Here is a 24,111-nt window from a genome sequence, read left to right as displayed (position 1 = left end):
GTGAGGCTCGCGACCGCCGTTTTACCGTGTATCGGCACGGATTTCGCGAAATGCCTCGTCAACCCCGAATGCCATACAACGAAAGAATTAGGCAACAAAATCTTCTCTTTAGTATATTTTACGCTACACTAAGCCTTCCTGCCCAGCTTTTCTTTACTTCTGCCCACGCGTCATTTCCCTACATTTTTCGGCTCTACCTTATCCTGATTCGTCCCATGATGGCGACTGACACGACATCCACCACGGACATGGACAAGTCCACTCCAACATCCGAACTGGATGGCACTGCTGAGAAACTTTCGATGGCAAATGCATCTGAGTCTGATGACAGAGATTACATTACCGGCCCGAAACTCTTCCTCGTCCTCGGCAGCCTTACCCTTGTAGTGTTCCTCATACTCCTCGACATCACAATTCTCGGCACGGCTATTCCGGAAATAACGACCGAATTCAACGCGCTTGCTGACGCCGGCTGGTACATTGGTGCCTATCAACTCGCCAGCGCCTCTCTCCAACTGATGTCCGGGAAATTGTATACGTACTTCAACAACAAGTACACCTTCCTTGTGTATTTTGCATTCTTTGAATTGGGCTCTCTAATATGTGCCGTGGCCAATTCCTCATCGCTTTTCATCGGAGGACGAGCGATTGCTGGACTGGGTTCGGCGGGTATCATAAATGGGGGAATGACCATCATAAGCGGTGCTGTGCCGTTGATCAAGAGACCTCGTACGTGTTTCTGAAGATTTAAGACGCACAACTGCATGTATTTACTGACAAATCCCGCAGTTTACACCGGTATTCTTCTTGGTACCGCCCAGATGGGTATTGTAGCAGCCCCGATCATAGGAGGCACCCTCACACAACATGTAACCTGGCGTTGGTGTACGTATATTTGACCCTCATCCAGACGATTCCTGGGCTGGAGTCCTTGATCATCCTTCTCATTGGCTCTTCTGTGGATTTTTAAATCCTCGTTGCACAGGTCAGATTTTGCTAATATATCGTGTGAGCAGGTTTCTATCTCAACCTCCCAGCTGGCGGAGCTGCAGCAATCCTTTTATTTTTCGTTCAGATCCCGGAGCTGACGAAGAAGGAACGGCTCTCACGCGCACTGGTACGGCGAATCATCCCAGAGCTCGACCTCATCGGATCCGTGCTATTCGTTCCCAGCTCTCTCATGTTTCTCCTCGCGTTACAATTCGGATCCGCCGGTACATACGCATGGTCCAGCTCCCAGATCATTGGTCTATTCGTTGGCGCTGGCGTTCTCGCCCTAGTCTTCTTTGCCTGGGAATACCATCAGGGCGACAAGGCGATGCTTCCAGGAAATCTGCTCCGCCAACGCACCGTATGGGCGAGCTGTGCGTTTGGGACGTGCCTGGTCTGCTGTGTCTCCGTCGCAACGAACTGGCTTCCGACATATTTCCAAGCCGTCAAGGGTGAAGGACCAACGATGAGCGGAGTTGACCTTCTCCCTTCGATAATCAGCCAACTTATCTTTGTTATCATCTCTGGAGCCGGTACAGCGAGGTTGGGATACTATCTCCCCTTTGCACTGTTCTCTGGTGTCACGACGACGGTTGGCAATGGTCTCGTGTCGACCTTCAGTGCGGGAACAAGTTCTGCACAATGGATCGGATATCAGGTTTTGATGGGCATTGGAAGGGGGGCAGGCATGCAGATGGTATGTCTTCGTCATCTGATTCTCTCGCCCAAATCGTTTACATCTCACCTCATTGCTCACACATGCGCAATGTCTCGACTCAAGCCACTGATACCCTTGATAGTCCTTGGTAGCAATCCAAAACGCCATCCCAACTTCCAAAATCCCCATCGGTATGGCTTGCGTCATCTTTTTCCAGACCTTTGGGACCTCCGTCGCCGTTGTAATCAGCAACACGATATTTACCCAGACCCTGACGTCTACCATCCCGCGCTATGCGCCTTCCGTGCCTCCGCATGCTGCTCTAAGTGCAGGCTCTAGCGCTGAAGCCGTGCGAATGCTCGTTCCTGCTGGCCGTCCAGATGAACTGAGCGGTATCCTGCGGGCGTATAGTGAGAGCTTGCGGAATGTGTTCTATTTCTTGGTTGGCCTCGCGGCATGCGCAACGGTGTTTAGCTTGGGCATGGGCTGGAAGAATGTTGGGAAGAAGAAGAAGCAGGAGGAGGAGAAAGCTGCCGAGCCTGGAAAGGCAGAGGCGACTTGAAGGGCTGGACCGCTCTCATGCATTGCATCTGTTGAAGTCAAATTACGTGATTTAAGCTACACTTCTGTCTATATATTCGGCCCTATCCTGTATATTAGTATAGTTAAGCAATCTACTCTTTTCTCATCTTACTCTACGCTTCAGATCGATCTTTAGCAGCATCCGCTTGCGTGGACGAGGGTAAATCTTTTTACAGTTGGCGCTTTCTTTGCATTGTAATCGTTTGAGATGCTGATCTAAATTAATAGAATTGATATAATCTGCAAAGCAATTTGGATGTAACAGGCGGTAGCGTTGTGGCATTCGACAACCTATATAGTATCGTTCCGACTCCCAATCATGCAGCCGGGACTCCTTCATCCTGTCAAAAGTCAAAACTCCCCGACAACCAAAAGTCACTCGAGAAATCCGCATTCATCCAACTCCCATTAAGCTCACCGACATTGCCGCTGAGATGAGAGGGTTCCACCGCCACATCCTGCATTCCAGTATCTCTCTCCATGCCTACTTCTTGCTCCACATCAACATTTACCCTCCATATCGGCGCTGACTTCCTCAGAGTCTCGGCCATAGCCTTGAACACGCTATCCTCGCCTATCCTCGCCTTCAACGTCTCATTGCCCACTTCTGCTGCCTGAGCAGCTCTTTCCAGACACCGGACCGGGTCAAGCACTGCCCTGGAAAGTGCTGGGTCCCACGCAGGTGTCTTTAGGGTTTGGAGCTTGTAGGCGATTTTGAGGCAGTAGGGGAAGACGAGCATGGTAGGCGCCGTGATGTAGATTATATCGGATGTCAGGAAGAACTCGATGTAGGATTGACAGACGAGGAGAAGGGTGGTAAGGTAGGCTATACGCCTCGATTCCACTTCTGGTTCCGATGATGAGAGGCTGTTGGTGGAGGTTGATGGAGAGGCTGGATGATGGTACAGCGCTAGCTCGTAGATAGCCACCTCTACACTGCACAAGTACGCAGCAATCGTACTATGTTCGGACAGCTCACTCGGAATTGTACCCTTGAGTTGCTCCAAGGCTGCTTTCAACGAGCCAACGCTGAGTATTGCATGTCTTCTAAACTCGGGATCTTCAAGCGCTCGTCGACTTATTGCCGCGGTGCTGACGGAAAGCCGTGCTATTCTCGCCATGTAGACCAAGGTCTTGTCTCCCTCGTTTTCTTCATCTTGGATGAGCCGGTAGCAGGCTTCCTCGACCTGTGCGGACCAGCGCATGGGGTCATATTTCATCGCCAGGCCAACCATAGCGCTGAGCGCGAAGCAAGCCAGCAACGCCCGTCGCTCCTCGTTGGTCGCCGAGCCCTTGTCTTCGGGAATCGGCCCGGCAGAGGCACACCCGGCCGAATAGGGCGGTTTGTCGAGTCTGAGATTGCTGACTAGCGGTCTCGCAAGGCCGGACGTGGACACGAGATGAGCCTTTCCTCCGTGCGTGCTATGCATTGACCTGCTATCCCATCAGCCCCATGGATGCCGGAAGTGTGCGGTTTTGCTGAACGGGGACTGCACGAGGCTTACCATGCCATCAAAACCAACACGCCCAAAAGTAGATCGAGGCTGCGCTCCCCATCGACCAGGATTCTCTCCGCCAACATCTTCCGGACTTGCCTGCTCAATTCTTCCTGGTGCGGGTGGGCTTTGAAGCATGTGGCTTGGATTGCGGCGCAAGTTATTGGTCTCGCCGACCGTAGTTGTGCTGCCGTCGTTGTCTCCGGGATGTGGATAAATGGAAAATATTTCAGGCGATCTTCACGGAAGTCACGGAGATCTTGGTCGGTAAGCATAGGAGGGGTATCACTTGATACTGTGGATGAAGAAGCGCTGGGGAATGGAGATCCGATGACTGGGTTGTGGACAAAGGGCCGAGATGACTGCAAGGAGGTGGGCGGTGTAAAGAGTGCATTTTCTGGATTGCGTCGAGCTATGGAGCTTGAAGTTGAGACCGAATCGTTTTGAGAGGTTGGAGCTATGTTTGGGGTGACGTTTTGTGTTCTAAGAAGCGATACCAGGTCGTCAAGTTTGGATTCCAATTGCGATCGTTTCGATGGTGTGCTTCTCTTCGCGCCCCGTTGACGGACAGACGTTGAGGGCGTGCATTCCTTCGAGAGACGGTGACACCTTTGACATAGAGTCAGTAACCTTCTCTTCACCTCGGAAGCCTCAACCCACCGTTCACACTTCCCAGCTTCGCGCAGCATACATCGGATCTTTGCCCGCACGCAGTTAGTGCAAGACTGTCCGTACGGAGCAGGTGTCTTTCGGGTTTCGGTGCTGCTCATGTCGTGCTGTCAATCCCACATATGTGGTTGAAGGAGTGCAGATGGTGGATGGCGGGGTTCTCATAAAGTTATCCGAAGTCCGAAATCCGGCGGTGGCAGAATCTCCAAGCTGGTAGAAATGGACCCCACGTCACGTGCTAAATGCGTCTATTACATTTTCGGTATGTCAACCCGGACGGATGCCGCCGGGCCCAAAGGAGACGGCATCTGGGCTGACTAGCTGCGGCTTATGCGCCACCGGCAGAGTACCTGGTAGGGCCGACCGGCCCGAGCCATTCTCATTGATGGCGACGGAGCCGAAGAAGGACGGGCCGGGCGTCTAGTGCGTCGTTCTTATCTACCACCAGTGTGTGATCGACGAGTGGATCCGCCGCGCCCTGCGCCGTGACGCTTGATATTTCTTCCAGACGAGCATCGAATATGGTAGCTCTTTTTACGCGTGGTCTGGATATCTGTCGAGAGATAAGCCGTGTTCTCATTGGTCGCGGGCCGGCACAGACACCGCTCTTTGGTTGATATGAAGGAAGCGTGTCTCAATGTTATCCGAGTTTCGATTCAGACATATTCTGAGCAAGTTCCAAACACAGCATTTTTAAGAGATGGCTGGCACCGTCCTGAGCTCGGCTTACTCGAATTGGGTCATTCCGAGGATCGAGATTACGGCGGTCGCCGCGATGCCATGTAGTATTGACAAGGAATAGAGCCGCTCGGACATTAGACATGACAGTAAGGAACAGGCAAGGGCTTCAGCATAAACTACATTCAGAAGCTTGCTTATCTTGGCACCCAGGGCTAATTTGTCAACCCGGTAAGCAACGATGCGTTAGCGCTGATGCCAACACTGCTTCGGTCAAAATCTCACCGCCCTGAGAGAACACAAATAAAACCCATCATAACACCGCTTTATGGGTGCTTCAGAGCCGCGATCAAAACCCCACAACCATGGGAGCTTTCGATTTCATGTACGAGAAGTTTGCTCCCCTCACGTTTGCTGTTGCATTGGGTTGGGGAGCAAATGCACAGAACGAGTCATGTCGCTCCTTCCCTGGCGACGATCTTTGGCCATCAGTCGCCGATTGGGCCCAATTGAACGACACGGTGGGCGGGCGGCTCATCGCCACGGTTCCTCTCGGCGCGCCGTGCCACGATCCGACGTACGATGCCACCGTCTGCAGCACTCTGCAAGCAAGCTGGACCTCGCCAGAGCTCCACGATGAATCATCCAGCTCGGTCATGGCCCCTTTCTTCGCGAACCAAAGCTGCGACCCTTTCACTGCTACCGACACGCCGTGCACGCTCGGCAATTATGTCCAATACGCCATCAACGTTTCGAGTGCCGATGATGCAATTGCGGGAATCCGGTTCGCAACAGACAAGAATGTTCGCCTGGTCATCAGAAACACCGGCCACGAGTAAGTGCTCTTCCAACTGCTCAGAATAATGAATACTGACGTGGATTTAAGCTACCTCGGCAAATCTACCGGAGCCGGGTCCCTGGGTTTGTGGATGCATCATCTGAAAGACATCGAAATCATTGATTACTCCGATGCTCACTACACCGGCAAAGCAATCAAGATCGGCGCCGGTGTTCAAGCCGGACAGGCTGCAGATGCAGCAGACGCCCAGGGCCTGGTCACCATTGGAGGAAATTCCCCTACTGTCGGAATTGCAGGTATGATCAAGACTTCTCCAAAGACTCTGTTAAAGCTGACCTTGCGAAGGTGGATACTCTCAAGGCGGAGGGCACACACCTCTTGCCTCAAAGTACGGCATGGCGGCTGACCAAGTGTTGGAATGGGAAGTAGTCGATGGGTTGGGCAATGTCCACATCGCAAACCGCCAGAACAACACAGATCTCTACTGGGCAATGTCCGGTGGCGGCGGTAGCACTTACGGCGTGGCTCTGGCAATGACGGCTAAGCTCTACGAAGACATACCGGTATCCGGAGCCAACATCAGCTTCGCCTCCGCTAATATTACGGCAGACAGCTTTTGGAATGCAATTGAGAAATGGTCGGAGGTGATCTCCCCGCTTCTCGACAAGGGCATTGTTGCGAATTCGTACGCAATGAACACAAGTTTCGCAATCGCACCCATCACCGCTCCAGGGATCACTGCAGATGAGCTATCCTCTCTGCTCCAGCCGTACCTCAGCCACCTCGATAGCCTTGGCATCCAGTACCAGCATTCCGTCGTCCAGTTTCCAGGATATCTTGCTCAACACGATGCCATGACGCCAGTACAGGGAGTCGGCACTACTCAGGGTGGCAGCTGGATTATTCCAAGAGCCGTCGTGCGGGAACGTAACGATGAGTTGACGGCGGCATTCCGGAGCGTGGCGAACGACGGGGGGATAGTTGTCAATCTTCATTTGAGGCCCTCGAAAGAGGTTGCTGGCGACGTCGATAACGCGGTGCTTCCAGCATGGAGAGACGCGGATATGGCGTCTGTCATTGCGACGTCAGTGCATCCTTTGTCTATTCCCCATGTTCTTATGCTGACACCTTTTTTATGCAGACTGTGGAATTTCACTGCCCCGTGGTCGGAAATGGTGGCCGATCAGGAAAAGATAACGAACAAATACGTTCCGATGTTCAGCTCATTGGCACCGGAGTCAGGTACTTATATGAACGAGGTATGCTTGTTGAAACATCCAATTCATCTCAGATTCCAGATTGAATAACTGTTATAGGCGGACTACAATCAACCTGATTGGCAAACTGCGTTTTACGGAGCGAACTACGACAGACTGAGAAGTGTCAAAGCCAAATATGACCCGCATGACATCTTTTACGCAACTACGGCCGTGGGAAGTGATGAATGGGTTGTTCATGAAGGTGGACGGCTCTGCAAGAAGTAGTAAGTGCCTGCACAGAGACGCGGGAGATTTCTTCATGAAAGTCAGCAGGCAGATCGCTCTGTGAGGAGGTCATTCTGGAAAATTCACATTCACTTAATCTCAAACTCGACGAAAACATTTACGATGAATAAGGGCAACACCAGTCGTATTGTAACAAAGTATTCTCTTATCTACATGACAATGATTTGCGGCGTGGTATTGACCTGTCCCGACTTACTTTCCATCCCTTTGAAAAACTCGCAATTCTGTAGAGAGACGCAAGAGCCTTGGCATGTCCTCGTGGTCCGGCATGTCGATCGCCAATAGAACAGGCCTACGCCTACTCAGAGTCGGCGGTCGCCTCCTCCCTCTTGAAGTTGTACCAGGCATACTTCTGATCATCGACAGCGTCAGGGGTAGCAGCCTCAGCGGCACTGTTCTCCTCCCTCTTGAAGTTGTACCAGGCGTACTTCTGGTCATCCACCGCATCAGGAGCCGCCTCAGCCGCACTCTCCTCGTCGCGCTTGAAGTTGTACCAGGCGTATTTCTGATCGTCAACAGCATCAGGGGAAACCTCGGCCGCGCTTTCCTCGCCCCTCTTGAAGTTGTACCACGCGTACTTCTGGTCATCAACGGCGTCGGCGGCAGGCTGGGCCGCGCTTCCCTCCTCTCTCTTGAAGTTGTACCAGGCGTACTTCTGATCGTCGACGGCAGCGGGCGCAGCAGCCTCAGCGGCGCTCTCCTCACCCCGCTTAAAGTTGTACCAGGCGTACTTCTGGTCGTCAACCGCGTCGGCCTTGGCCTCGTCGCGCTTGAAATTGTACCAGGCGTACTTTTGGTCGTCGACGGCGTCAGGGGCAGCCTCAGCCTGGGCGGCGCTCTCATCACGCTTGAAGTTGTACCACGCATACTTCTGGTCGTCGACAGCGTCGGCGGCGGGCTGAGCCGGGGCACTCTCCTCATCGCGCTTGAAGTTGTACCAAGCGTACTTCTGGTCATCCACAGCGTCGGCCTTGGCCTCGTCACGCTTGAAGTTATACCAGGCGTACTTCTGATCGTCGACGGCGTCGGCCTTGGCTTCGTCACGCTTGAAGTTGTACCAAGCGTACTTTTGGTCGTCGACAGCATCGGTGTTGGCGTCGTCGCGCTTGAAGTTGTACCACGCGTACTTTTGGTCATCAACGGCATCGGCCTTGGCCTCATCCCGCTTGAAGTTGTACCAGGCGTATTTCTGGTCGTCGACGGCGTTCGGCTCGGCGGCAGCAGCCTCGGCCGCATCACGAGCGTCGATGTTTTGCACCGCGGCGTCGGAATCAGCAACGGGTGCGGGAACAGCTGGCGAGAGTCTCAGTGATGTGAATTTCAACCTAAGCAATTTGGGTACACACCGATGGGAGTGGCCGCAGCCATGGCGGTCAAAAGCATGACCACAGCGGTCGGGGCGGAGATCTTGGAGTGCATGATTGAGGATCCAATCGGAAACGAATGAAACAAGTGTTCTGCTGGTTCTCTTGATCCAGCGCAGACATTGTGCCTTTATATGTGCCGAAAAGCACGCCGCCGGCCCCTCTGTTGCATCATTCATTGACACTCTGCCAGCGGAGGAGCAGTCTCTCCGAGACGGTTTGGGCAGCTCGATTCCAGCCTGAATGGCGCAAGTCATGCAATCGATGGCGACTCGCAAATGGTGTTGATACTTCAGTCCTACTGTCACCGGCTTCTGCCAAGATGTGTTACGGAATGCATCCTTAGTCGTTAAGCGAGCATGACGTTCTTGGTTGGGCAGGTCCTTGACTCGGCTCCGGTCAAGCCTATTGGATCTGCGTGCTTGACACTATAGTACCGTATAAGCTTTCTCGGGTAGCAGAATCTCCGAAGTGGCACCTAATGCTGGCTCGTCGCTAGTAGCTACTACACGCGATAAAGATGTAGTGCAGCGTCGTATCTACAGGAATACGCCGCGCGATTAATTGACCCAGCACCGAAGAGAAGACGCTATGGCCAGGGTCCATCGTATCGGCCGCAACAATACGAAGGTTCATACCGACATACTAATTCAAACTTTTGCCAGGATTATTATTCACCCAGTTGACGCAAGAGCACCCGCGAGATAGGTGCCCGAAGGGGATGCACCATGGCTTGATCCGAAACAGTCTACGAACTTAGATCCAACTACAGACGTCGTGCATGATTGCCCAAGGGGCGTTAGGACAAGACTTTCTGTTTTCATCCGGCCGGCTAGAGCTCACCGAGGGTCCTTTCCACCTACTCCGTCGAAACCACCTGCTCTCCTGCCGGCACACACTTTGATCTATCTGCCAGGTACGTACGTGGCCTCCCCCGCTCCTCCGCCTTGCTCTGTTGCTGATCTCACCAGTAACATGTCTCCCACCTTCTCGAAGCAAATAGAGTGGCTCCAAGGAATGTGGCCTCCAAATTGGAGAGGGAGCTACACCCGTGCAGCTGGGGAAGAGCAACCTCTGGCCCATGACAGACCCTGGCACGAAGACAACATGGAGAGAGGACCAGAGACTCCCGACGCCGGGACCAAGCTCGAGGGAAGCTACGAGGATGCAGCGCCTGTTGTACAGCAGCATCAACAGCGGCGGCGGTGGCGCTCGAAATGGCAACACGCATGGCGGCTCCTCGTCGTCCTCCTAGCGCTATGGGGCACATTTGACCTCTGCCACCGCGCAGCACGACCCCTTCTCTCCCGCCTGGCACACCCACACATCTCAGACGCGTCATTCTGGTGCCGCAAGGCGTGTCCACAGATAGCGGACGAGGCGCGGGCGCTCGGTTGCGTGTTCGACGAGCTGGAAAACCGCTTCACCAAGCCCGAATGCATCAACGCAGACATCACCGACGAGTTCACACGCGCTGGACCGGGTCCGGACGGCGCGTGGTTTTACAGGACGGAGATTGATGGCAACATGACCACGGTCAATGTTTCCCAGGTGATCGACTTGATCGAGCCGGGGAGGATGGTGTGGCAGACGACCAGGTGGCATCTGCTGCACTGTATGTTTGTTTGGCGGAAGATCTCGCTCAGCCGGTTTGATGGGACACTGCTGCCGATGAATAGGGAGGAGGAGGCGACGCATGGGAAACATTGCGAGAGGCTGGTGGCGAGTTTTCTTGTTGGGGGTGAGATGGATGAGTATTTGGCGCATACGGAGTACTGAGATGTCTGACTGAGGGATGCTCTTCTCGGTCCTGTTCGCTTGTGTAATATAGTTCTGTCAAATGAGAGGGAATTCCACTTACCTTTTTTGTCTGAAAATCACCAGTGCCTTGCTTCTTGTCATACGTCCTTGAGTACCTCAGAGCCAACTGTGTCAAAACGGTCGTTGAAGTTCGCAACCCGCATCATCGTTTGATTCACTGTTCTTGCTCACGATCAAGTGTTCATATATTCAAATTGCCATCGTCCTCTCCCATTCTCCTAACCATCAAGACCAAGACGCCCCCAACTGTGATACAAGCAAACTACATACATCGAGCAGCAACCTCACTGGTGCCCATGCCAAGTCGGCATCACCCCATGCGTCTTCGGATCAGCCTTCTTATCGCGCCACGAATAATCGCACGTCGGAAACTTGAGATGCAACAAACTATTGAAGAACCACGGATCCACATCATACCGCGGCATCATATTGTTGCAGTGCTGCCCGTGGTGCCAATCCGCCGTCCAATTATCCATCGGCCGATCAAACATGACGGACCGCATGTACTTCTTCATGATCAGCGAGCAGTGCGCCATGTGCTGGTACCACGGCACCCACGCCTCGCGCACCTCGCCCGCGCGGCACGCCGCCACGAACGCCGCGTCCGTGTCGCTGCTGTCGTTGGCGGTGCGCGAGAACGTCCAGTCCAGGTGCGAGTCCCACTCCGCGCCCAGCTCCTCGTCGTAGCACGCTGCCGGCACCCATGCGAAGTTGTGCATCTCGAAGCGGCAGCCGCGTGCGCGCGCCTCGGCGGGGGTGGAGCCGCATTGGTTGAAGGGGAGGCGGGAGGCTTTCCAGCGGATGGTCAGGTGCCCGGCGCGGGTGAGGGCTGCAATGGCGGCCAAGGTGAGGAGGAGCAGGAGGCCCACTGCGAGCTTTGCTGCGTGCCGTCTGAGGAAGCTGCGGCGGGGAGAGGGCGCCATCCTCATCGGCTTGTCGGCGAAGCCCTCTTCTTCGAATGCGTCATCGCTGTTGTCGGAAGCTCTAGAGAGACTTGTGTATTTGAACGGTTGTGATAACGACAGCATCGTTGCGGCGGGATGTTCTAGAAACGAATGAAGAGTAGTTGATTTGGAGTGAAGGCGGGTTGGTGTTGGAGCCGGAAGCTTCCGTCAAGGTGGAAGAAGAAGTGTTTGGCGTGTTGTAATTGCAATGGGCCGAGAGCCTTGGACTGGGTCACTTGTCAATTCAGCTCTCCCAAGACAGAAGTCTATTGTCGAGGCCGGTGTTTCTGAATTTCGAAGCTTCGACTATTGCACGATGTCGGATAGGATCCGTATTCGGGTACCAGCAGCTAAGTCAGTAGCTCGGCGTCTGACTCGAAGTTGATAACGTCTACAACAACCACAATGATTCATACACCCTGCCTGCCTCCGCAAGCGGCAATGCATGATGAACCACAAAATTAGACGACCAGTGCTTCAGTGTTGCTGAATCCGCGCGATAACAGCTACTTAGTCATGGAAGAAAACTGACATCAGCGGCGGCGCGACTGTGTTCATTACCTGTTACGGTGACTACAACGTTAGCGCGGCGCTAAGTGGGTCGGACCCTACTTTTGAGTTCAACTACAATAGTAGATGACAAGTGCAGACAGCAGGATTTTAGTGACTGAGTAATGAATCGTTAAACGCTTCCTTAAAAGTAATAGTTGCATCTGCACAATCCAAGGTGGTCGAAATACAAGGTTTAGCATTATAAGCGAACAGTTTGTCCCTACTACAGCACACAACGAATTGAGTCGTGATAAACTTTCTAAAGCGAAGCGACCGGTATGTAAATTTCCACCACTCAGAATACAGAGGCGTTGTTCTACAATGGGGCGTCGAAAGCAATGATCCACCTCTCATCCACAAGCCTGCGCTCCTCAGCCCACTGCACGAGCTCGTTGTAGCTCCGGCACACATGAGTATGTCCGTAGCCATCGGTGCCCTTCGTGTTGTCATGCTCTGTGCGCCCTTCAAGAGTCGTGTCGCCGTTGCACAGAATGGCCTGGCGCAAGTAGTCGAAACAGTGGTTCGTGTGCACAGAGTGATGCCCATGCTGAACCTGGTTCTCCTGCCCAGTCGCGCCGTAACGCACCACTTGATCGTAGGCGTCCATGACATAGTACAAGCAGTGGAGTTGGTGTGCCCACGATACCTTCCACATCGGCACCCCTTCAGAGTTGATGAAGGGTTCGCTAAGTTTGTCATACTTCTCGTGATCAGGAATATGCACATTTCCTCCGCCCTCTGCATATCAATCTATGAGAATGACGATTGCTATGTGTAAGGAATAAGGGAGCACTTACTGGGAAGAAGGTCCTGCCAGCGCTCTCTCACAATCTTCGCCTCTTCTGAAGATGTATAGTTCAGGGTGTACTCAGCCATGCCTGAAGAGAATTTGATGTGCTCCTGAGAGACTGTGGAAGACGAGTTTCAGTAAGTACATTTTTTGATTCTGGTCATGAAATTGTATACTTACATTTGGGAGCGACATTGCTTATGTCACCACCAAAGTCGGGCTTTGCATTGCTGAACCGAATCAGAACGACCATTGAGACCCAGTTTATCATGAGACTGGTAGCAAGTGCTCCGATCAGCACCCATCGCAAAACACGGCTCCCATTCTTTTGGCGACTGCTGATCAAAATGGGTTCCTGAGGCAGGAAAGTGCTCGTTTCGGAACACTCATCATCCTGAGAATGACCCATGGTGTGGATCAATGGGCAAAAATTTGAAAGGTATTAGGAAGAGTTCAAAGGAATTCGAAGTCCGGGTTCATGGCTGCGCTATCTCAGTGAGCCCGTTTAAGAGCCTCATGGCATCTCGGTGATTGCCGCTTAGTTCAGCTTCCCTCGAGTGTTAGGGAGCATGCAAGCGTGACGGCCCGACCACACGAGGCAGGGGGATGTGGAGACCTGCACACAGATAGGAGTCATAAAATAGCTGAACCTTATCGAAATGAATGCTTGTCGTTTCTTGGAACGTTGGGCAGTCTTGGGGTTCTTGCGATTCGCATGCGCTAATTTGCCACTACTTGCCGAGTACGAATACGCCAGCGATTCAAGTGCTGCTGCGTGCAACACCTTTGCGGAAGCCTCCTATAGTGCGTGTGTTCAACTTCAATCTCACCAGTTTCTGCTTCTGTGTTCTATTGGGTCACCTACCACAACATCAGCCTACCTACATCATGAAACCAACCATGTCAAATGGCGAACACGAGAGGATGCAGCAATACAGGTCTTCTGATGCTTCATGCTCACTCTCGGATCTCGAGGAAGGACCATCGTCAGAGGAGGAAAAACTTCTCCAAACCGATCCCCTTTCAGAAAACCACCAACCATCAAGGAGCTTCTTGAAAACCCTCGAGTGCACAGGCACCGCATGGATAGCCGTACCAGTCATGATTGTTGCTCTCATTGCCGCCGTCTTTTCAATTGCAGCAGCGGCATCTACAGAGCTCAGTATATCTCCAAAGACACAAGCAACATCTTTCAAGCAATTCCCCATCAAGACGGACGACTTGGGAGACTACATCGAGTGCCCGACAGAGTCTCCCGAGGCCGCCAAAAACGCAGGATGCTCCTTCGATGTGCTCCTGTACGGCTGGCTCCCAGACGCGTGCTTCGACGCCGACATGTACCGCGACATCACGACGGACGCCGACTACGGCTTCTACCTGGACCGCGAGGGGCAGCGGCCTATCGCCATGGCGGAGCTGATGAAGGGCGACTATGTGCAGTATCCTGAGGCCTACGTCTCGGTCGAAGAGCACTGGCAGCACTGCACCTACATGCTCAACTCTTCCCTCCGCTTCCGCGCCAAGGAGCCGCCCACCGCCCTGAATCTGCACCTGGATCAGCACCACATCGGCCACTGCCTGAAGTTCTTGTTGGATCCGGCTACTACGCGGTCGCTAGAAGTGACGCAGACCCGAGCGCTGTTCAGCGCTAAGCGACGATGCTACCTTCGACAGCATGCTCAGTTTGGCTGAGTCAGTTCGGTTAGCTGGGAAAGGGGGAGAAAGAAGAAAACATGAGCCTTGGGCTCAGTGCTTCGTCTATAGAGCACACTAGACGAGTCAGCCCTATACTGGCGGAGTCAATGTCTGGGTTCGGCGTCAGGAGTAAACAGTCCGTAGCAAATGGGGCAAAGCGCATTCTGCGTGAGGCCGTGAGTCAGCTTTAGAGCAGCGAACAATTCATTAGTATAGACTAGACCCTGAGATCTTCGGCGTGCTCGTCATGTCAACGGTGCTCAGGAACCACCTCGTTAGCATGACGTCAGGTGGGCCGGGCACGCCATATCTCGTATAGATACAAGCAATGATGTGGAGTACGGTCGGGTAGATAAGCTTTGATAGATTAACTATTTGCCGAAGATCGGCAACCACCGGCTATCAACGATGACCGGAGAAACCTTGTCAGGTACCCGCTTCGGAAGAGGAAAGGCTTGGTTAGCGATTTCCCTGGATTTGAACAGCCGTGTTCGATCGCGGTACACAGCGTTGTAGTGGCATTCGTATCGGGACGTGAATAAGGTTTAGTAACCGAAGCACTAGTCTCACCAGCAGCGGCTAAAATATCGCACCGGCACTCGACTCATGGGCTGAGATCATCAAGAAGTCGTGAGAACCTCAAACAATGGTTTACACCGGGTGGATTGAAATCTTTTCATTAGCGTGATTTCGACTCAAGGTTTCGTCTCTAGAATATTCGTGAGTTGTTATCGCCGTGAGCTCGTGATAAATATCCCTCCAATCAAAGCATGTGGTTTGCGATTCAAGCCACCAACCACTTCAAACTTGGAGAATTCCACTTCTTCCAATCTGCGGGTATTCTTGCTGGACCCCTTCAACTTGTCTATCTCTTACCCCACCATCCAGTTCCCAAGTCGCCACAGCGGAGAAGAAGTGACACCGCAATGCCAAGTATCGAGAGTGCAGATGACCTGGAAAACTCTAGCACGACACTCTGCCATGTCGAAAAGACAAGCCAAAGTGTTGGAAAAGCGGGGTTATTTTCATTTTGCTACTCTATACTTGGGTGAGTGGTGTTTGCGAGAGCCATCCGGTGCTGTGGAGTAGTGTGTCTGATCGTCTCCAGATTGCAACTCGTTTGGAGCACAGTGTTCGCTCGGGGAACCGTAAGATAAATCGAGTAGTTCCTTAGCGCACAACGCCCTTACTAACAGCAAAGATTTGTAGGACCATCTAATTTCGCTGGGTGTTCCTGAGTATCTCACACCAGTGGCGTGGATCGCAGCCCCTTTCTGCGGAATGGTCCTGCAGCCCGTCTTCGGACTGCTCAGCGACCGTTGCAGTACTCGATGGGGTCAAAGGAAGCCTTTCATCCTCTGCGGCGCTGTAGCTGTGGCCGTGTCCATCACTGGTCTTGCCTGGGCCGAGAACACAGCGTCGTTTCTCCGCAAGTTTTCTGCATCACCGGACATCGGAGGCGACTCTGAGCGAGTGCTCCGATGCGTCTTGGCGTTCATCTGGATCTGGGTGCTGAACATCTCCATCCAGTCAGCGCAGATGGGCATCAGAACGTCCATTGTGGAGTCGTGCTCTCGCGAGCAGCAAGGCCCGGCTACCGCGTGGAGCGGTGTTGCGGTGGCCGTCGGTAATTTGTGCGGCTACCTCCTCAACACGCTGGAAATCAACCGCGTTCCGATGTTTGGCGCAATGACGCCGTTCCAGAGTTTGTGTGTGATAGTATCGAGCCTTCTCGTATTCCTGGCTTCCTTGACCTGCATTTTTGCTCCACGGCCGAGCATTGCTCTGCCTGTTGGCAAGAATCTTCGCCTTCGCCATCTTGCCCGAGAAGCGGTACAGACCATCACCGGTGAGCGAGGTTCGCCTCCGAAGGTCATCAGGCAACTTTTTGAAATACAGTTCTACTCCTGGATGGCCTGGTTTCCCGTCATGTACTACCAAACCAGGTAAGTTGTATTAAGCATCCTCGGGTCTGATGCTCGCTGACGGCAATGCCCCAGATATGTTGCCGACCTTTACTATTCCAGAATGTATTCTGAACATCCGTGGATGGGGGTGAGTGCGCTTGTCGGTGTTCATGAAGACGGCGTGCGCATGGCGTCGGGAGCGGCAGTGGGGTTCGCTCTACTCTCTTTGGTCACAGGCGCCCTCGTACCATACTTCTTTCAGAACTCAGTTCATAGCCCTCAAAGGCGTGGAGGAGCTGTTCTCGGCAAACTTCAGGGACTCACTTTGCCAGATCTGTGGATTATCAGCCACTCATTCTTCGCAGCAACAATGCTGTGTACTCTTTTCGTTCGATCTGAGAGCGCAGGCATGCTCCTTATTACCATGTTGGGCTTTCCTTGGGCCTTGACAGCCTGGATTCCGCACGCCATCTTGGGCATGGAAATTGCTGAGAGGCAGCTCAGTTCTGTAGGTATATTGACGGGCTTGCATAATTCGTTTATCTCCGCCCCCCAGATGATATCTGCAGCGGTTTGTACGGTAGTCTTTAAGGTCTCTCCATTAATTGGCAACCACGAACCAATCGTAGTAGTTCTTAGACTAGGAGCTTTTCCCGCCTTAGTAGCTGCGTATCTTACTCTTAAGCTAAGATGATGTTAAGTAATAGAATTTAAATACTATGTTATATTGTATTTATTTGCCGGCCTGTTAAAAGTTGTGCTTTGTTGGCTACTCAAATAGCAGCTGCCTCGAGTTTGTTTTAAAGTGCCAGTGCATGGCGGTGTTGAGAACGAAGCAACAACCGGAGCGTGACAACTATGGTACCAACTGCGATTAGTATAAATACGTAGTATCATACAGAATATTATATCTATAGGACTGTACATGTACGCTAGGTCGAGGTGACTACTCTATTTAGCATGGCGTTGTCCAACTAATAACGTCCGCTTCTTAGCCCCTGCCGACGCACGACCCATTTAGGTAGGTTTGGCGAGACGGGGTGTCCGGAACGCCGCTGCTGCAACCTCTCCCCCCTTCTCCCCCACCCACCCTGCTCAACACGCCATGGAAACGCGCATGTCACGCTCTCGGTCCGGCTGTCAGACCTGCAAGCGCAGGCGCCGTAAATGCGACGAGCAACGGCCTGAATGTGGCGTCTGCGGCCGCGCCGGCCTCGTGTGCGGGGGCTATGCGCAGCAGCTCCAATGGGGGGTGGGCATTGCCTCGCGCGGGAGATTCAGAGGTGCGAGCGTGCCTACACCTCAGAGTATGTCCGAGAGGGCAAGAGGGCGACAGAGGGATTTGATGAGGATGCGGCGTGCTGACGGGGAGGAGTCGGCGAAGGGTACCGCTGATGGTAAACTGCAAAGGACAGTGCTTGTAGGTTGCAGACTGTGAGTGAAGAGCTTGCTACCTGGCATCTAACGTAAACGTAGCGAGAGTGCCATTCCGCTCCTGCAGCAGGCATGTTGCAGCAAGAGGACAGCCAAAACCTGCAGCCTGGAGGTTTTTTGTCATCGGTCCGAGAACAGCAATTATTCCAAGACTGTAGGTTTCAGTTTGCAATGCGCCAAGAATGGGCGGCTAACACGTGAAACAGTCGTACAGAGTGGCCAGTACCAGCTGTTCTCCACCGACATCACCGACAGCCCCATCTCTCAAGCGATTCAAGCCTTTCCTGGGTATATCAGTCAAAGCAGAGCCCTCTACTACATTTGCATTTGCATCCAGCTACACCTCAGCCAACACGTCGATTCCGAGTCCAGCCATTACTACGGATACGCCCTCCGCGCTTTTCGCGAAGAACTGGACGACCCGCTCCGAACTCAGCATGACGGAACGCTGGCCTCGGCCATATTTTTATGCACAGTCGGCGTTCGTTTCCCCTACCTCAGCTACACAGCTACCTGCTAAGCTAATGACAGATCATTACCAGCACAGACTGGACAATCCACCTCCACGGCGCGAACTCCATCCTCGAAAACCGTCTATCCCACGTCACCACCACCACCGCAACTCTCGATTCCCCCAGTCCAACGCCCCCCCTCTCCGCCATGACGTCCACCATCCTCGAAGCCCTCGGCTACATGGACCTCCCCCCCTTCACCTTCGGCCGCAAGTCCCCGCCCCTCAACATCTGGGCCCGCCACTGTCGACGCTCCCCGCGCTCCGAGGAAGACGACCACGTCGAGCCTGTCAGCGGCCTGCCGTGCAGCCTCATCGACGCCTTCGCCGGCATCGACGACGACGACGACGGCGGTGGCAGCGAGCAGCGCTTCTGGGACTGGAAGGGCTACCCAGGCGAACCGCTGCAGTGCCAGCTGTGGGAGGCGTACCGCTTCGCCGGCATCCTGGACGCGCGGGCGCGGCGGCGATGGCCATGGCGGTTGTCAGCGTCGGCGTCGGCATCGTCCACGCAGGACAGCACGGTGGCGGCGGAGAGCGGGAGCGCGAGCACGGCGCTCGTCCTGAGTCGGCTCGTCAGCGCCGTCGATGCGCTGCATCGCGGTATCCTCCTTGGCAGCAACGGTGGAAGTGGAGGTGGAGATGACGGTGACGGCGGCCGCGGCCTGCTGGTCGTCAACGCGCTGGTCTACCCGCTCTGGCACGCGGGCGTCGAGATCAAGTCTGTTGACGGCTTGCGCAGGTGGCACGGGCTGGTGGATGGGTGGTGGGCCTTGTTGGCGGAGAGGGAGGGCGAGGGCCGGATGCGGGATTTGGCGTGGGCGTATGCGGCGTGCTGTGAGGAGAGGAGGGCGGGGAGGGATGGGCCCGTTGACGACATTGTCAGAGAGCGGGGGGTGGAGGTTGCTTTGGTTTAGAGGACGGGATTGAGAGGGGCTGAGGAAGTGGTTGTGTGTGGTGATTCGAAACAACCGGCAAGGGCTCGGACGGGGAAGATGGGGTTTGCGTGTGCAATTGTCGCCGTCCGTCGCATCCGGGAAATAACAGTGCCCCTCGTTCTGCGGTCAAAAACAGCGGCACAGCCTCACCGTTGGCGTCATGGACAGAAAGAAGTTGAGAGGGAAGCACCGGCGCTAATCTAGATCGGGCATGTCGACGCACCGGGCTATGGCAGCCGTTGGCCCGTGACTGCTTCTTTCCCCAGCGTCGACATGCCCTGTTTGGATTAGCGTTCGCAGCTGGCAGCAACGGCGTGCGTCGACCTGCCCAATCGAGAGTTGCATTGTATACTACCAGCTGGAAGGGGCATTTTGAGCTCGCAGATAAAAGGTAGAGGAGAGCGCCACCTGAGATGCTTCGACATCATCCTCTGCAATTTCAAGATGCGAGCTTCCATTCTTTCATTCTTCCTCGCTGCTGCCCCGGCGCTCTGCACGCCAGCCGCCAATTTCAATGTCACCAAGGAAACAGCAGCATCCTACCAATGCGGCGACGCTTGCTACTCGATCCTTCAAGACACCATGGCAGCCGACCGTGGTTTTGTTGGCACAGACTTCGACAACGATTTCTACGCCGTTGCCAGCAACTTCTCGACTGCTCAGCCCGGCGATCTGCTCAAATTGAAGCCAGTCGACCCTGAAACCCTCACCGTCATCTCCGGAGTCTCTGTCTATCGCATACAATACGTTTCCGAGGACCTAAACGGATCCCATGTCCCCGTCACCGGCTACATCGCTCTTCCATTCTCTCTGCCGGAAAGTGGAGCCTTCCCTCTCGTCGCTTTCGCCCACGGCACGATCGGCGCGAACGCCGGCTGCGCCATTTCCAACGGCCCCAATCTCTTCGACTACCACAGCTGGAGTCTTCTCAGCGAACGTGGCTACGCCCTCGTCGGCACCGACTATGTCAGTACATCCCCATTCGCGTCTCTGCCCAAACCTCAACACTAACAAAAGACCCTCGCAGGCCGGCCTCGGCACAAACCACACCACCCACAAATACTGCGCCTTCCCCGCCCACGCCGCCGACCTCTTCCACTCCATCACCGCCGCCCGCCAGGCCTTCGGCGCCGTGCTCTCCAAGCAATGGCTCTCCGTCGGCCACTCGCAAGGCGGCGGCGCCGTGTGGAAGCTCGCCGAGGACATCTCTCACCTCGCCGCCCGCAGCAACAACAACCCCGACGCCGCCGCGAACTACATCGGCACCGTCGCCCTCGCCCCCGCCACCAAGGTCGTCGACATGGCGCACGCCGCCATCGCAAACGCCCTCGCCAGCCCGGACGACATCCACGCCAGCTCCGCCGCCAGCCTGCTCCCGCTGCTCGCGCAGGCCGTGCAGCGCGTCTACCCGTCGTCGTTCAACGCGTCGGCTCTGCTCGGCCCCGTCCTGAGCGCGCGCATGGACCTGGCGGATGCAGCGCAGCTGTGCGCGAGCGGCGTGCTCGGGCTGACGCTGGATCTGGACGCCGCACAGCTACTCGGCGGTATCGCGTCCATCACGAACACCACTTCCGCGCTGCTCAGCGCGTGGCAGGACCGGATGGCGCCGACGAACGGCGCGAAGGCACACGGGCCGGTGCTGGTGGTGCAGGGCGTCAACGACACGGCGATCCTGGCGGAGACGACGGTGCAGGCGTGGGAGGACGCGTGCGCGGCGGGCGGCGAGGTGCATCTGATGTTGTATCCGAAGCAGGATCATTCGGGGTTGCTGACGGCCGCGGCGCCGGATTGGTTGAGGTGGATTGACGAGAGGTTTGGGGGCGTGGGGACGGACGGGAAGTGCACGAGGGTTACGAGGGAGGCGTTTGATTATAAGTATGTTAAGGCGGAGCCGGAGGTGGATCCTGATAATAACTCTGTTAACTGAGGGACTTGGTTGGGTTGGCGGCGAGGGGCTGCTGCACTTCGTTGGGTCGGTTGTCGTTGGGCGAGGAAACGATGGCAGACACTTCAATCGGTTTTCCCCTGCGGTACGTTTTTTGAACTCTGGGTTTACGTTGTGGCCGGCCGTGAGATTTCCGTAGATGTCCTTCCGGGCCAATTGAGTGCGTTTGCGCTATGCGCTTTCACCTTGTCATCTCTGAGGCGAACACATGCGGGGCGGAATTGATGCGGTTATCTTTCGGTTTCCCACGATTGGTCGGTTTCTCGAATACCGGATGCTGACAAGAGGGGTAATATGAACGAATCTCACCAGCGGTCGAGCTGCGGGGATGTGTCTTGGCATTCTCACGGATATAACATCTGGAGGAACTGCTTACAGCTGCATTTGAATTCCGTTGTTATAGAATACCATTCCCCACACTAGTCTTCCTTAAACTCTACGGATGTTAAAAGATGGCTCTAGCGTACATCAATGGACGCGTCTTTACTCTCGATCCGCAGAAGCCTTGGGCAGAGGCGTTTATTGTCGACGCATCCGGAAGGTTCGCATCCATCGGCACTAGCGAAGAGATCCGGACAACTGCTATTCGAGAGGGAAATGTAGCTCGGAACCTTCGCGGGAGGTTTGTCATGCCCGGAATCCACGACGCCCACACCCATCTACTTGGCGCAGCAACGCAGCAGCTCAGCGAAGCATTGATCGGCACAAACTCCGACCACTTGACTCTGGGCCCCAACATCAAAACTGCATCATGCCATTGCGAGTACGCCCACACCCTCGGCGAGTGGATCGTCGCCAGTTTCTACTCCGCCTTGCAATTCCCGGACGGTAAGGACTTCACCCTCCCGGACCTTACGAGAATCAAAACTGACACATCCCCACAAGGCCAACCAGATCGAAAGTACCTTGACACCGAGTTCCCCGACACGCCAGTCGCCGTCCGCGACCCTTCCCTGCACAACTGCCTGGTCAATACGGAAGCCCTGAAGCGGCTCGGCTACGACTCCGCCAACCCGCCCGAATTTCCGGGCGGTCAATTTGTGCGGCGCGAGACGGGAGAGGTCACGGGCGAGCTACTCGAAGCAGCATCCGGCGAGCTCTGGATGAACATGCCTCAACCACCAGCAACCTTCGTCCGGCGCGCGCTCGAGCACAGCATGCGCGTCTGCAACAGATACGGCATCACGTCCTGTCAAGAGGCGTCTGCGAACACCGCGTACCTGAAGGCGCTGCGGGAGATAGAGATGGCGGGCGGCATGACGGTCGATTTGCACACGCACATCGTGCACTCGCCGGCGCGGTACGCGCAGGAGGAGGCTGAGGGCCTGCAAGCGCTGTTGCACGTCGCGGATGTTTTCGAGTCGGAGTGCGTCAGGACGCGGTTTGTCAAGTTCTGGCTGGACGGCGCGCCGCTGCCGCCGCATCTGACGCAGAGTGATCTGAGGGAGGATGGGAGGCCGGATGAGGCGATGATATTGGTTGACTGGGACACGTTGCTGGGCGCGTTGGTCAAGTATGATGCGAAAGGCTACACCTGCAAGATCCACTGCGCGGGGGAAGGCAGCGTGCGGAGGGCCTTGGACGCCATTGAGAAAGTTCGCGAACGGAACGCTGATGGACCGAGCCATGAGGTAGCGCATTGCAACGCCGTGCATGAAGGTAATTATTGCCCTCCTCCTCCCATCCACGGAAGAACGGGTTTGCTGAACCAGGGTAGATGACATCCCCCGCTTCAAACGACTCCGCGTCACGGCTGAGATGTCGCCGGCCATCTTCCACAGCCCCGAGGTCGCGCTCGTCCCGCATCTGCTGAGATGGCCCTTCCGCCAGATGCTGGATCATGATGTGCGCATGACCATCGGCACGGATTACTTTCTCACTCCGACGCCGAATCTGTTTCCGACGCTGCAGGCTGTTGTTGGTAAGCTTTCGGCCGAGGAGATTTTACGAGCCATCACCATCGAAGGCGCGAAGGCGGTGGGACGGGACCATGAGCTCGGTAGTATCCAGGAGGGGAAGCTCGCGAACTTCATTTCTGTCGATAGTGATCTCACGCAGGGGGGTTTTGAGGATGCAAAGGTGTTGGAGACGTGGCATCGTGGGAAGTCGGTGTGGGCGTCTGGGGATGTCTGAACATACTCACTACAGCACGGCAAGCATGACCGCAGTGAAAACCTGAGATCAGTATCGAATACATTGCAGACTGCCTGGATTTAGATGGACCAAGCTGTTCCAGCCATTGTAGTTGCCGCAGACGCATAGCTCGACGCCCCGGTGGAGGTATCCGTCGTTGGTGAGGCGCGGGTACGTGGCTATGTCCGGATGATGCAAGGTCTGAATTCCGGAAACCTAGAGCAGGCGAGGCATAGCCATGAGGCTGCACATCATCTGGTCGTCCGTCATGGCCGTGGGGCAGCCTCCGGCTCGTCGCGGCGCTGGCACCAGACATGACAAAAAGCAACACAATGACGAGGGAGTGGTTGACTGATGATGCAGTCTCGAGAGGCCTGTCCATGTCTGCGGGAACACTTTTTTTCGATTCGTTAGATGATGAGCATCTGCGAGATTTTAATGGATTTAAAGAGCTGAGGCGAGTATGTGTGCGGTCTATGGCATTCGCAGTCTTTTTCCTCGTCGATGCCGAAGACAGCGAGGAGGCTGAGCACGGTGCTTTGAAAATGGTTTCCCTTAACCCTGCTATAGTTCCGTTAATACCGCACGGTCGGCCGAGTATACTATCGAGCAGCGACGAATATACGCAAGCAGGTGAAGACGCGTATGTATACAGCGGGGGCGGGATTCTCGGAATCGCACTATGATATCCTATTTCGTT

General features: G+C 54.7%; 12 protein-coding genes across 12 annotated transcripts; 8 read left to right on the top strand and 4 right to left on the bottom strand.

Annotated features, from left to right (window-relative positions):
* Positions 1-215: 215 nt before the first annotated feature.
* Positions 216-2,210, top strand: LTHEOB_47 (uncharacterized protein; the record flags this gene model as incomplete). Its single annotated transcript, XM_035513762.1, has 4 exons — positions 216-729; positions 790-885; positions 1,017-1,687; positions 1,791-2,210. The coding sequence occupies 4 exons, from the start codon at positions 216-218 to the stop codon at positions 2,208-2,210; spliced, it is 1,701 nt and encodes a 566-aa protein (XP_035372049.1).
* A 364-nt stretch (positions 2,211-2,574) lies between these two features.
* LTHEOB_46 (uncharacterized protein) lies at positions 2,575-4,001 on the bottom strand (the record flags this gene model as incomplete). The annotated part of the gene is made up of 2 exons (XM_035513651.1): positions 2,575-3,664; positions 3,736-4,001. The coding sequence occupies 2 exons, from the start codon at positions 3,999-4,001 to the stop codon at positions 2,575-2,577; spliced, it is 1,356 nt and encodes a 451-aa protein (XP_035372048.1).
* Positions 4,002-5,438: 1,437 nt separating this feature from the next.
* Positions 5,439-7,356, top strand: LTHEOB_45 (Fad/Fmn-containing isoamyl alcohol oxidase; the record flags this gene model as incomplete). The annotated part of the gene is made up of 5 exons (XM_035513540.1): positions 5,439-5,908; positions 5,960-6,168; positions 6,218-6,956; positions 7,014-7,131; positions 7,189-7,356. The coding sequence occupies 5 exons, from the start codon at positions 5,439-5,441 to the stop codon at positions 7,354-7,356; spliced, it is 1,704 nt and encodes a 567-aa protein (XP_035372047.1).
* Positions 7,357-7,675: 319 nt separating this feature from the next.
* Positions 7,676-8,796, bottom strand: LTHEOB_44 (uncharacterized protein; the record flags this gene model as incomplete). The annotated part of the gene is made up of 2 exons (XM_035513429.1): positions 7,676-8,670; positions 8,724-8,796. The coding sequence occupies 2 exons, from the start codon at positions 8,794-8,796 to the stop codon at positions 7,676-7,678; spliced, it is 1,068 nt and encodes a 355-aa protein (XP_035372046.1).
* Positions 8,797-9,716: 920 nt separating this feature from the next.
* Positions 9,717-10,520, top strand: LTHEOB_43 (uncharacterized protein; the record flags this gene model as incomplete). Its single annotated transcript, XM_035513318.1, has 1 exon — positions 9,717-10,520. One exon carries the CDS (start codon positions 9,717-9,719, stop codon positions 10,518-10,520), a length of 804 nt encoding a protein of 267 aa, XP_035372045.1.
* A 326-nt stretch (positions 10,521-10,846) lies between these two features.
* On the bottom strand, positions 10,847-11,590 carry LTHEOB_42 (uncharacterized protein; the record flags this gene model as incomplete). Its single annotated transcript, XM_035513207.1, has 1 exon — positions 10,847-11,590. The coding sequence occupies one exon, from the start codon at positions 11,588-11,590 to the stop codon at positions 10,847-10,849; it is 744 nt and encodes a 247-aa protein (XP_035372044.1).
* A 784-nt stretch (positions 11,591-12,374) lies between these two features.
* Positions 12,375-13,257, bottom strand: LTHEOB_41 (MFS transporter; the record flags this gene model as incomplete). The annotated part of the gene is made up of 3 exons (XM_035513096.1): positions 12,375-12,796; positions 12,856-12,966; positions 13,029-13,257. 3 exons carry the CDS (start codon positions 13,255-13,257, stop codon positions 12,375-12,377), a joined length of 762 nt encoding a protein of 253 aa, XP_035372043.1.
* A 479-nt stretch (positions 13,258-13,736) lies between these two features.
* LTHEOB_40 (uncharacterized protein) lies at positions 13,737-14,540 on the top strand (the record flags this gene model as incomplete). Its single annotated transcript, XM_035512985.1, has 1 exon — positions 13,737-14,540. One exon carries the CDS (start codon positions 13,737-13,739, stop codon positions 14,538-14,540), a length of 804 nt encoding a protein of 267 aa, XP_035372042.1.
* Positions 14,541-15,824: 1,284 nt separating this feature from the next.
* On the top strand, positions 15,825-16,726 carry LTHEOB_39 (uncharacterized protein; the record flags this gene model as incomplete). Its single annotated transcript, XM_035512873.1, has 5 exons — positions 15,825-16,252; positions 16,344-16,392; positions 16,443-16,489; positions 16,544-16,660; positions 16,720-16,726. 5 exons carry the CDS (start codon positions 15,825-15,827, stop codon positions 16,724-16,726), a joined length of 648 nt encoding a protein of 215 aa, XP_035372041.1.
* An 829-nt stretch (positions 16,727-17,555) lies between these two features.
* On the top strand, positions 17,556-19,312 carry LTHEOB_38 (uncharacterized protein; the record flags this gene model as incomplete). The annotated part of the gene is made up of 3 exons (XM_035512762.1): positions 17,556-17,757; positions 18,091-18,172; positions 18,427-19,312. 3 exons carry the CDS (start codon positions 17,556-17,558, stop codon positions 19,310-19,312), a joined length of 1,170 nt encoding a protein of 389 aa, XP_035372040.1.
* A 465-nt stretch (positions 19,313-19,777) lies between these two features.
* Positions 19,778-21,260, top strand: LTHEOB_37 (Lipase secreted; the record flags this gene model as incomplete). Its single annotated transcript, XM_035512651.1, has 2 exons — positions 19,778-20,299; positions 20,361-21,260. 2 exons carry the CDS (start codon positions 19,778-19,780, stop codon positions 21,258-21,260), a joined length of 1,422 nt encoding a protein of 473 aa, XP_035372039.1.
* Positions 21,261-21,907: 647 nt separating this feature from the next.
* On the top strand, positions 21,908-23,411 carry LTHEOB_36 (uncharacterized protein; the record flags this gene model as incomplete). The annotated part of the gene is made up of 3 exons (XM_035512540.1): positions 21,908-22,106; positions 22,164-22,937; positions 22,996-23,411. 3 exons carry the CDS (start codon positions 21,908-21,910, stop codon positions 23,409-23,411), a joined length of 1,389 nt encoding a protein of 462 aa, XP_035372038.1.
* Positions 23,412-24,111: the final 700 nt, after the last annotated feature.

Source organism: Lasiodiplodia theobromae, assembly GCF_012971845.1.
Source record: "Lasiodiplodia theobromae strain AM2As chromosome Unknown scaffold_1, whole genome shotgun sequence".
NCBI classification, from domain to species: domain Eukaryota; kingdom Fungi; phylum Ascomycota; class Dothideomycetes; order Botryosphaeriales; family Botryosphaeriaceae; genus Lasiodiplodia; species Lasiodiplodia theobromae.
The sequence above is the reverse complement of the archived record's forward strand: the minus strand, read 5'-3'. Positions and strand labels throughout refer to the sequence as shown.